Here is a 12,914-nt window from a genome sequence, read left to right on the forward strand (position 1 = left end):
CAAATCCAGCCACAATAATGATGGGGATGCCTCCAGCAATAATCGTGAAGCAGTAGCTTCAAGCTCTTTAAGGGCATTTCCTTTAACCCAACACACAAATGGCAGGATGACTAGCAATAGGAATAACAATAATAACAGTCTAAGTTTAAAAAAAGACATACGTTATATATATATTTTTTAAAGATGTAATTATTTTGATATATTTACAGGATAACTATTTAGATATTTTGCTATTTTGGAATCATAATTTTTGCATATAGGTTAACTTTATACTTATACTTATAACTTCTGATTCCTGTGACCACACCAGGTTGTGTGATTGCTTAGTGTTTTTAGCTTAGTTGTCGGTGACCATATGGACAATGATTCATGTCAGAGCAGTCGCTGACCATATGGACAGGGTTTAGGATGTTCTGGAGCATGAATAATGATGAGTGAAGAACTGGTATTCCTTGCTCGACTATAAAAAGCTGTTACACTTCAGAGCAAGCTTTTAGGTTGGTCTCCACATTCTCTGTGTCATTTAGTCAAATGAGTGTGTTATACAATAAAAAGGCCATGTTGTGTGGAGGACTGAGACTGCTATAAGACACAGCCCTCTCAACAGTAAGTCACCCTGTTCCAATGTGAGCATGTTAGCATGATCTTAGCATTTGACTGAAAGCTCATCTGTGCTAAAGTGCAGCCTTGTGAAGCTACTATGATGACACTATGGGACACTCTAGGGACAATTTAAAGGGCTCATTGAAGTTGTGGCCACCTGATGAGGTTCCCAAAGGAGTTCAAACCTTTAAGGGCTTTTATCTGTTTTCCAAGGAAAGCCGAAGTAATGTAACTGGTAAACAGTACACGATCAGGTTTTAATTTGTTTGTAACATAAAACCAGGGAATGTTTGAATACTTCTATGAAGCACTGTCAAGCTCTCACAGTCTCCCAACCCATATGATGACAAAAACCACTCAAAATGACTTTGGATTCCCATCCCACTTGTCTCTTGTGATGGCTGCATGTTTTTTTTATGGTTCTACACCACACATTAACAATAATCTAGTTCACCCAACTACATTGTATATTCTGGCAGAAGAAACTGAGACACTCAACGTATTGACTGAAAACAAAACAAAAGAGTGACTGAGGAAGGAATCCATTATCTATACCCACCTATTCTGGTTTAGGTTCACTCAAGCCTGATTTATGGTTCTGCGTTAAATCGACGCAGAGCCTACGCCGTAGGGTACGGCGTAGGCTCTGCGTCGGTGCAACGCGGAACCATAAATCAGCCTTAAGATCTGCTGGAGTCTATCCCAGCTCTCTCCAGGCAAAGACCTGTGCTACCCCCTGGAGAGGTTGCCAGTCCATCACAGGACCACCGAAACCAAACAAAAGTAAATTTCAGTCAGTGTTGTGAAGGCTGATCAAATGATACAAAAGTTTGTTTTTATTGGTTTATCTTTTTAAAGGCAGGGTAGGACATTTCCTAAAATAAAACATAAAATAGCTTGGTCCTCCCTCCTCGTCCTCCTCCCTCCACCTAACTACTGGTATATGTAATAATAATAATAATTATTATTATTTCTAATATACACTCACGAGATGGGCGTCTAAGATGGTGAGGAGATATTCGGTGAATGAGGCTGGGTTAGAATTGCTTAATATATCTTCATAAGATTAATGTCATGAACTTGTTGTTAGGAGGCATTTTGCTAATTTATCTATTTTTAAATCTTGTCTGATTGTTTTGTTTATTTATTCTTTTGCTGATGCCAATGTGCAACCATATTTTCAACCAGTCACACAAACACAAATAATGTACAGCTCACATAAGTTTTCCTTCATGCTGAAACCTTCAAAGATCAATACAATCATCAACAGCTGTTTATTTCCTCCAATATTAATAATATGAGTTTAAGTGTTCCTGCTATCTGAATGTACCTAATGGTGTCATTCATGAAATTCAGACACAGACATGGCATGGATAAATAGTTGCTTTTTTTTATTTGGAGTACAGTCAAAACCAAAAGAACACAAGCCAAAAGATAATTAAATGCTATTCTTGTTAAAAGAGTTAAAGGCATGAGTTGTATTTATTAAAGTAAACCACCACACTAAAAAAGAAAAAAAGTCTCTTATTAGTAAAACAGCTGGAATGTAGTACTTTTAGTCACTTCTTCTCATGCAGAGATCAAGTTTACACTCAAACACATGCACAACTAAACATTTGTTTGCAGATATCTACTTTTCTTCTCAAGCAAATATGTCACTGATAAACCATTGTTGGGAACTATGTATCTAACTATTCAACAAAGGATCATTCATAGTCATTATTAATGATTAGGTTACTGCTTCAGAAAAAAAAAATCTATATTACTTTTTAAAAATTTGTTTGGAAAAATAAAAGCCAATTTAATTAAAGTCACAATTCAACTTTATTTCCATGCTTTTATTTCTGTGCCTCTTCAATTTGCTCCACCTCACTCGATTCATCGACCACTTTGCCGTTGACCATCGTCTGAGTTACCACTTTCACAATCTTCCTGGTGCGGACATCAGGCTCCTCTGTGTGGAAAAAAAGGCGGGGATAAACTGGAATGTGAGACTCACATCTATCATCTCACACAGTTAAAAACAAAATACAAGGATAAATATAGGCAGATGAGATTTGTACCACACATACAGACAACACAGAAACAGTTTTTTATTTTTTAGACGATTTGGGAGAACAGTCGGAAATATCCAGAGTAAACGTTATCAATCCCACAACCTCCACATAACATCTCAGGCCACAAATCTTACTTCAAATATCAGTAGCCTCAAATGTAGGAATAATTACAATACAAAGTTTTGGTGACATGACTGAGATTAAATATGAATGATCAATAAAGGATGAATTATAAAAATTATGATAAAAAGAGAAAGAAAAGACACCTGTGTTCAAGTGACATTGGATCCGGTTTATTACGTAGACTTCTAGACAAAACTGAAATGAGAGGTGCTTGATGGTATGACATGAGAGTTTAGTGACAGAGGACTATGAGATGAACAGAAAAGCACATTGGCCTTCCCCGTGAACAGTCTGTACTCTAAGAAGTGGGTTTCTTGGGTGTGTTAAAGAATATATGTCTGTGTACATGTCTCACGGGAAACCATGAGTCCAAATATTTTTCAACTGTTATACAGAAAGTTGTTATGTCATTATTTGCCAACACTTGGCTTGAAATATCATCCTCGTTTCAGCTTGAGTCACTCTTCTGTATCCATGTTTGTAAATGTAAAACCAAAGACTCACTTTTTGGCAGAGGAGGAGCTTCTTTCACTCTGGTAGGTGGAAAAAAAAAAGAGGTTAGAATTACCTTTTAAATGAACACTTCCATAGCTGGTCCTGAGATATGTGTTTTCTACACTTTCTTGGCAGAAATTACAAAAGAAGATTGTTTCCACTGCAAATATCTGTCATTAAATATAAGGCTAGAACTTGCAACTGGTAAGCTTTCCAAAGCTTTCCAAGGTACCATGCAGTGATGCAGTGAGAGGAATTTACCCCAGTTTTCATCAGGCATAGGGCTTTACATTTTTTTGTTAACACTTAAATGCTAGACAAAGAAATTGTGATTTAAAAAAAAATTAAAAATTAAGTGGTCATGTTAGCTGGTCACTGTTTGAAGCCTTACATTTAGCAGTGACATGGCTTCATTATCATCAGAGTGTGGCTGAATTACATTTAATTGGATTATTTATATACCGGTAATCATCTGTTTCATCTGGCTGCACCAAAATACTTGATCAGTTAATAAAATACTTAGAAGTTAATAAAAGATTGTGTTGTTTGCATAAAATTGTGTTCACGGTGGGAAAGAAACAGAGGACCTATAAATGTTAGGATGAAATGGATTTATGGCTGAAAAAATGCTGAAAATAAACATCTCAAGAGTCTAGAACATAAAATGGCAAGTGGAATGCAAGAACTATTGACAGGAAGATTATCACAGAGTTTGTAATGAAGCCAACCATGTAGCAAGATTATTTAAAAACAAGCAAACATTATATTTAAACAAAACCATGACCTTGGTAATAATGAGGGTTGGATAGTAAGACTTGCTGCTCCTCGTGCACCAGCTATGTACCTGACTGAGAAGGAACTACTGTATATTTGGGGCTTTGTTGTAATGCCACTTAAGGTCCTGAGGAGTTGACTAAATTCAGACCTGTGGTGATATTAGCTTCCTCAGATTGCTGACATAAGATTGATTGCAGGCTATATTTTTGTGTGTTTTCAAAGAAAAACCTGTATGCACATCCCTCACCAACACCTCCTGAGATGATTTGCTCCCATGCAGGAGGTACAGTTGATCAGGAGAGGTGTCACATTTTGCCTCAGTGTGTTATAAGCACGTTTGAGGTCTGATATCCCTTCTTTTTCAGCTCCATTTTTTTTGTCTGTTTGTCTGTGTCCCTGTGGACACAGCACTTTGTCTCCATGGCAACTACCATGACTTGGTACGCTATACAGTATATATCCATCAACAGTGTGATGGGTTGAAGCCGTTTGTTTGTTTTTCTGTCTTCTCCAGGCTGAAATAATTAACATGTACATTTATAACAGCTGAAGAGGAAAATCTAAAATTATGAGACGAATGTTAGCTAAAGCATAAACTTTCCGTGTGAATATTGTTTTCAAATATCAAAACTCACGTTTCCTCTCCCTCCAGCAGGCGCCTGTAGGTAGCAATCTCCATTTCCAGGTTCTGCTTGATGCGGAGGAGCTGCTCGTAGTCAGTCTTGATGCGCTGCATGTCCAGCCTCAGATGGGAGAGGTCATCCTCCAGCTGGTTCAGGGTGACCTGCAGCCGCTCCATCTCAGTGGAATACTTCTGGCCCGTCTCACCCAGGTTACCTTCCATAGCTGCTACCTGGGGGGGGAAAGGGAAAATAACAACATAACCTGACCTACCTGATATCAGCCTAGTGGGGCTAAGGGTGCCTCATAATAATGAGGCACAGCTTCAAGGACAGTCACCTTTGGACTCATCATAATAGTGGGGTTCTGTTATTGTTATCCGCCACAGTGACTGCACTGTAGTGATTGTATTGCAATGTTCAGTAATGTGATATTTAGTTGGCTAACGCAGGTTCCATTGCCCAAGAATGTGTTTGGCATTGGAAATCAGACTTCAAAAATGCTTCCTGTGTCTGAAATTACTTCCCAAGCCATTATCAGATACCCACAGCAAACACCCGCTCCACAGACACTATTATCCCAGCACACCACTGTAACTTTAAATCCCATACGTGCTTGCATGTCTTATCAACGTGGGAGAACATGCTCAGTGTCAACACGGAATTAGAAAAAAAATAGCCTAAAACAAGTAAAAAAAGAAATTCCCAGACTTGACAAAGCGAGAGTAGAAATGTACAAAGGGGACACAAAGAAGAGAGTCATCCAGCAGAGTTTACGTGTATGCTTTTAGGACAAATCTCACATGAAAGCAGACACTGTGGCTTTGTGAGAATGTAATGCTCATAACTATCACTTACAACACGGTTCCAGTGTTTACAAAGCCTTAAATACACAAGTTTTTGTTTGTATAACATGAAAAACGGCTGTCAAGAAGACCAATATTTGTATTCAGAAAGGTTAACCACAAATTTAGTTTGCTAATTTCTGTGCATAGAGACACTTAGGGCCCGATTTACTAAAGGTTTGCGTGAGTAAAAACGTGTGCAAACTTGACAGCACCCGCAAACCAAAGTGCCAGCTGATCTACTAACAGCGTGCAAAGAGGACTGCGTCTCTCAAATGCGCAAAATAGCACACGCAATCCATTTAGTACTTTTGCCCTGATGAATAATCAATATGGGGCGTACCCACCAGAAATCGCTAAATACTGGGAGGGAAAAATGCAAATTGGTCCATTTACCACGCGCAATGAGATTTACCAAGCCTGAAAGTAATTGCGTGGATTGTGATTGCGTCTGTATTTAATACGTTCGAAAGGAAGGTGCTAATCTCCACATGCAAAAGGAGAAATATTTTATTTGAATGTTAAATCGAGTATTATTCAGCAAAAGGTTGCCACAGGAGGCACATTCATTTTTTTATTTGTGATAATAAATAAATCACGTGTTTTCATGGAGAAAAAAAGTGTTTCTCATTGTGCGCCTATACTTGTTTTGCAGTCATACCCCGGTGTCGTGCCGTATTCAGCACCCCTGCCGTGAAAAGAACCCCCTCGTCTGACAAAAATGATATTCTCATTCTGTGTTCTGTTCATGTTCTTTTGTCCATGTTCTGTTTAGCGTCCAGTTTTGTGTTAATGATTCATGTTTAAATGCGCTCATGGATTCGGGTAAAAAAAAAATAAAAAATCGGGTGAATGGTTATTGATGTCATTAATTAATAGCCTGCTTACTGTGTTGTCTTCCATAATATTTGTAAATATATATAATATAAACTCCTAAGTATGTGATTGTGTGAGTGTGTATATATAAATATATTGAAGTGTCAGTGTGTTGTTTTTTTTCTTGGTCTACTTATCATTGAATATACGATGGGGTGCTTTTCACGGCAGGGGTGCTGAATACGGCACAACAATTTGCCTCTTCCACTAATATCTCTATAACTCCAACTCGTCAAATTTCATTTTGCGCTTGCGACTATATCCTGCTTTCCATCTACTCTCCATGGCGCAAAGTTTGCGCCGAAAACCGTAAGACGCGCAACACCTCATTTAAATACTGAGGTTTGCACCTGTTATCAATTGCGCACGCAATCTTAGTTGATCACCCGCAAAACACACAACAACAGCACGCGCAAACTTTTTCAGTGCACACGCAATTTAGTACTCTTTATTTAGGATCTTAGTAAATCGGGCCCTTAGAGACTAATAATATCTTGGCATGCCATTTTATGTATCCATTTCATCTCAGGTGTAACAGCTCACCTGTTTGTGCAGACTCTCCAGGTCCACCTCAAGGGTGTGCAGGAAGCGTTGCCTTTCGGTCAGCTCTCCCTGGGCTCCTCTCAGAGCCTCATTGCTCTCCTTCACTTCATTTTGCATGGTCTCAAGCTAATGTGATGCAAAGAAAGCACAAGTCCATCATATCATTACGTGGGCTGTTTAGACAGAACATAAACTGTGAATTACTGAATGCACACTGTGGCAGGGTGGAGGATTGGGCGTGGTCTGTGGGGGAGCAGCACGCAGGTGGCGCCTGGTCCAGCTGATTGGGCACACCTGTGCCCAATCAATCTCTCCACCCTGCCTGGGTATTTAAAGAGCAGCTGCACACCAGCAGGGGGCTCAGAGGGTTGACACAGAGCTTCCGAGTGTGCTGGTACACGTCAGGCTCTGTATGTAAATAAAGAGCAAGAATTTCTTCACGAAACCCTGTGTCCTCTTTTCCTGTCGGTTGACCCCGGGTAGCACGAGCGTGCTACACACACCTTCTTGCGGTACCACTGCTCGGCCTGCTCCTTGTTCTTCTTGACAATCCCCTCATACTGGGAGCGTAGCTCAGACAGGATGCTGCCCAGCTCTGGCCCACTGGCCGAGTCCACCTCCACATTCACTTCATCTCTGGCAATGCGAGACTTCATCTGCTCAAGTTCCTGCAGGGAAATTAATAGTTTGTGAATTTCTTTACAGTCGTCACCAAGCAGTACATGTAGTAATTGTTCCTTCCAAATATATTTGAACAGTTATAGCAAGTTTAACATTCAGTACAAAGACGAATCCAGCTGTGAACAGTTTGGTGAAACTAACACCACAGAGTGGCAGCATTTTCATTATTTAAGTGCATTTCATGAAAACTTGATGGGACAGAGCTCAGCTTACACTCAGCTTTTCAGCTCCACTCCTGTTCAGTCAGTGGATCTTATTCACTGTCTCCTGTTCTTGATACTGCTTTGCCTCACACATATACCCACTATGGTCTGTGTCAGATACACTCATAAAGGTGCAAGTGGATCCAATTTCCCAGCTAACCTGCAGCAATGCAGATCCAATGATTTCAGCGATGGTGAACATAATGTTCACTGTAAGAGGCTGATACAGATGCCAGAATAGAGAGCATCTGTTTGGTTTTAAAGGTAATCACAGAAGTAAACACTGTGCTTCTTTCTTTGCCAAATTACTTTCTGGTGCACTGTAAGGGCCGTCAAACTGGACCTGTATAATCTTGTTTCAGTGAGATGGAGGTCAGTCCACCATTTGCTGCAAGGGGGTAAGTACATCCTCGGAATAGCTGATTGGATGGAAAGTGCATTTTTGAGCAACCAGATCCACCTGCCTTTTGTCCATCGTAACCAGAGTTCTACCTCTCTCAACATCCTCTTGTGTGTTCTTTGGGTATTTAAAAAAAACCAACAACAACCTGAAACCACTTTATTGGGTCAGGCAGGCATGGAGAATACAACATGCTGCTTGTTAGAGTAAATCTGAGAATTAGAGAAGGGCCAAAGTGAAAGCGAGATGACACAAATGTCAAGTACTGAGCTTAGTAAATGCTGTTAAACGGAGTGATGAAAGAACTGCAGTTCACATAGATGTGGACAGACAAGCAAAGAGTGTGCATAGGGAGCTTGAGATGACAAAGTGGCCCACCTCCTCATGGTTTTTTTTGAGGAAGTAAAGCTCTTCTTTGAGGCTGTCCAAATCCCCCCTCAGTGAGGCGATGATCTGCTCGTGGTCGGTTTTAGCCTTTTTGAGAGCAACACAGTCTCGCTCCACAGACTGACACATCACCAGCTCTGTTTCCCACCTTGTAAAATTTAGGGGGGGGAAAAATATATTCTTTAAAGCTTCAGATGGAAAACTACACAAATGTAAATGCACCTGTGACTGTGGCTCTTCACATTGTATTTATCTCTCAAAATATAAAAGGAACTCTGCACAGTCAGATTATTCAAAGAAAGGAGAAAGTTATAAACAAAGTCTAAACTTAAAAGGACGAATCCTTTTCATAACTGCTAGTTTATTCTCACTTTTTAAGATAAGAGTTCCTTGCACAGAAAGGTCAAGATTATAATGTAAAAAAAGTAGCTACGCATCATTTTTAGGTCATATTATGCTTTATGATGTGTTACAGACCACTATTTGTCCTGAATTTTTAAGTGGAGGTAAAAGACCCTTTTGGAAATGAAAAGAAATAGGCTACATATATTAAGGAGAACTGTGTTCTCTTGATACATTCAACAAACATGTAAAGTGGTATGAAGCAGGAAATGAAAAAGGTTCTGCAGGTTTAATTACAAAAGGTCCGCATATCTGAGCGTGTGGTGTCATTGTTAATCACTCACTTGATTCTGAAGTCATCAGCTGCCAGTTTAGCATTATCAATCTCTAACATGAGACGAGCATTTTCCAAGGTCCTCTTCCTCACCTGATAAATATTGACACTGGTTAATTTTCCTTCATTAAATCCATCCTCAAACTGAAGCAAATGTGACATGCGCATGTGACCGCCTTGTATTGAATGGTTTTATACTCATGGTAACATTAAATAGAAGAATCACTGCTGGTTACAAACTGTGAGATTCATTTGATCTCTAACTATCTGGTTAAAAGAAGTCAAATAATAATTTGTCTTTGTCTTGTCACCATTTGGTGCAAGTTAATTTAAATATCAGGTGTTTTCTGCCTATTGATGCATCTCAATGCAGAGGCACATTCAGGGACTCACATTAATAGCATGAATGTTTTGTCTGTGTTAGATCATCCATCCATCCATCCATTTTCCACCGATTATCCGTAACTGGGTCGCGGGGACAGCAGTCTTAGCAGAGACGCCCAGACTTCCCTCCCCCCAGACACTTCCTCCAGCTCTTCTGAGGGGAGTCCGAGGCGTTCCCAGGCCAGCCGAGAGACATAGTCTCTCCAGCGTGTCCTGGGTCTTCCCCGGGGTCTCCTCCCGGTGGGACATGCCTGGAACACCTCCCTAGGGAGGAGGGACATGCCTGGAACACCTCCCTAGGGAGGCGTCCAGGAGGATCCGGTACAGATGCCCAAGTCACCTCAGCTGACTCCTCTCGATGTGAAGGAGTAGCGGCTCGACTCCGAGCTCCTCCCGGGTGACCGAACTCCTCACCCTGTCTCTAAGGGAGCGTCCAGCCACCCTGCGGAGGAAACTCATCTCGGCCACTTGTATCCGCGATCTTGTCCTTTCGGTCACTACCCAAAGTTCATGACCATAGGTGAGGGTTGGAGCGTAGATTGACCGGTAAATCGAGAGCTCGCCTTTCGACGCAGCTCTTTCTTCACCACGACGGTCCGGTACATCGACCGCATAACTGCGGACGCTGCACCGATCCGTCTGTCAATCTCACGCTCCATCGTTCCCTCACTCGTGAACAAGACCCCGAGATACTTGAACTCCTCCACCTGAGGCAGGACTTCTCCACCCACCCGGAGAAGGCACGCCACCCTTTCCCGGTGGAGAACCATGGCCTCGGTTTTGGAGGTGCTGATTCTCATCCCTGCTCAACGCACTCGGCCGCAAACCGCCCCAGCACATGCTGAAGGTCCCGGTCCGATGAAACCAACAGGACAACGTCATCTGCAAAAAGCAGAGATGAAATCCTGTGGTTCCCAAACCGGATCCCCTCCAGCCCCTGGCTGCGCCTAGAAATCCTGTCCATAAAAATTATGAACAGGACCGGTGACAAAGGGCAGCCCTGCCGGAGTCCAACATGCACCGGGAACAAGTCTGACTTACTGCCGGCAATGCGAACCAGACTCCTGCTTCGATCATACAGAGACCGGACAGCCCTTAGTAGAGGGCCCCGGACTCCATACTCACTCAGCACCCCCCACAGAATGGCACGAGGGACACGGTCAAATGCCTTCTCCAGATCCACAAAACACATGTGGACTGGTTGGGCAAATTCCCGGGAACCCTCGAGCACCCTGCGGAGGGTGTAGAGCTGGTCCAGTGTTCCACGACCGGGACGAAAACTGCTTTGTTCCTCATTAGATCATTATTTATCTTTTTATTATTTATCATAATCATGAGCTGTCTGACTCTTTGAATAGAGCTGTCAAATATAAGGTATGTGTGTGTGTACGATTGTTCACGCCCACCTCTTGCTCAACAGTATGTGCTTGGGCCATCATTGAATCAAGATCATGACCTTTGGGAATGCGGTCGAGCATCAGCTGCTTAATTTTCATCTCCAGGTCAGCATTGGAGCGCTCCAGCGAGCGCACCTGGAATGAACCAACAAAAGGAAAGAGTTTCAGGTTACAGCTGGCTCTGTCGTCTTATTTTGTTGTGCTGTGCATCAGACCTTGTCCAGATAGTTGGCCAGGCGGCTGTTGAGACTCTGCATGGCCTCCTTTTCATTGGTGCTGTTGCCATGCAGCCCATTAAGATGCAGGCTGATCGGGCCGTTCAGATCCTGGCTGATAGAGGCTGAACGGGTCAGCGGGCTGACTGCAGCGAAAGAGACAGAAGCCCGAGAGCGAGCCCGGTTGGTGTCCATCAGAGAGCGACTGGAGAAGGAGGGCTGACGGTTCATAGAGAAGCTCCTCACTGAGATGCTGGAGGCCATTATTGGTGTCTGTGAGAGCAGAGGATGCAAAAAAAAAGGAAGGTGTGACAAAAAAATAACATTTGATCCTCACAGTTATTCAAAGATAGTGTTACATGAGATCTGTTTATAGAAAAGTTCTTCTGTTGCTCTTAAGCAAATGTGCTTCATTTTCGCACCTGGCGAGCTTTTAATGGAAGTAAGAGCAGTGCCCCCCCCCCCGAAAGTGATGAAAGGAGCCTTTCAATGAGCGCGTTTGTGTGAAGCGGCCATCCACAATAACACCCTACAGTAGATTGAGGAGATGACATCCTCTTCAACGTGTCACTCTCACTCCTTTGAAAATAAAACTTCTCCAGCCAGCATGACATCAAAAATGTAAATGACTAAATTACTGTGATGATAACACTGAAACTGAGTCATAAAAGTGGCTGAAAGGAGGTACAGTTAAATAATGAAAAATAAAACGCAGTTTATAGGGAGAAACATTTTTCAGTGATGATACTTAAACAGGTGATCATATTACACCCCTGATGTCAGACATAATGACAAACAGGTTTTATCTTTGGACGTCCGTGCGTGTGATTCACGCATGCGTGTCTGTGGGGCTGTCAGTCCATCTGTCTTGTCTGTCGGTCACTTGATCCTCGCAACACCGTTCCCACAACACTACAAAGGACCCAGCAGGACACTGGCGGTCCTTGTTCAGATGAAAGAAAGGGCTTGGGAAAATGATCTTGGAAATATTCAGAAGGAATTCTGGTGGCACAAGGAGAGACTTTGTACAACAGGAAAGGGACTGTCATCTTTTTTTTTATATCATCTCACAAGTGTGTTGACTGAATATTTTTCTCTTTTTGACAATAGTTTTAGGAGCTCTTGTTCCTCAAATCTTACTCATGCCTATATAAACTGATACATTATATATTTTCCACAATTACGAGTTTTAAATAAATAAGCAGGTGAACCTGGTGCCAACTGGTCATTTTTAAGAAGCCGACTTGCCAGACTAAATATTTTAAAATGAAAAACTCTTACCAGTGTCCTCTTCAGGTGGAGTGATGGTTGGATCAGAATGGTGCAGGAGTCTCTGTCTTGCTGATGCTACAGGTGTGTTTATATGCAGGTGTGCAGGCAGAGGGAGGAGCCAGCACTGACGTGAGGTGTGTTTTCTGTACTACACCTGAAGGTCTTTGAGAAAGGTAGAGTAGTAAAAATAACACGCCATCCACTTAACCTGTACTGCTGAGCTGCAATATGATTTGTTGCTGACACAGCAAAGTTGACTTTGTGCCTTTAAAACAGGAAGGAGACTTTTAGTGACTTCAGCTCATTAATCAAAGTATTTACAACCAAGCTTTTATTTCCTTTTTTCCTTTATAGCTATTT

At 41.8% G+C, this 12,914-nt stretch overlaps 1 protein-coding gene across 1 annotated transcript; it reads right to left on the reverse strand.

Annotated features, from left to right (window-relative positions):
• Positions 1–1,993: 1,993 nt before the first annotated feature.
• Positions 1,994–12,599, reverse strand: si:ch211-243g18.2 (uncharacterized protein LOC559906 homolog). Its single transcript, XM_061733404.1, has 10 exons — positions 12,564–12,599; positions 11,283–11,555; positions 11,077–11,202; positions 9,297–9,379; positions 8,602–8,758; positions 7,443–7,607; positions 6,940–7,065; positions 4,691–4,908; positions 3,288–3,316; positions 1,994–2,557 (listed from the first exon to the last, which is right to left on the reverse strand). Exons 2-10 carry the CDS (start codon positions 11,544–11,546, stop codon positions 2,442–2,444), a joined length of 1,284 nt encoding a protein of 427 aa, XP_061589388.1. The 5' UTR covers positions 11,547–11,555; positions 12,564–12,599; the 3' UTR covers positions 1,994–2,441.
• Between the last annotated feature and the right edge of the window lie 315 nt (positions 12,600–12,914).

This window comes from Cololabis saira, chromosome 11 (assembly GCF_033807715.1).
Source record: "Cololabis saira isolate AMF1-May2022 chromosome 11, fColSai1.1, whole genome shotgun sequence".
NCBI lineage: Eukaryota > Metazoa > Chordata > Actinopteri > Beloniformes > Belonidae > Cololabis > Cololabis saira.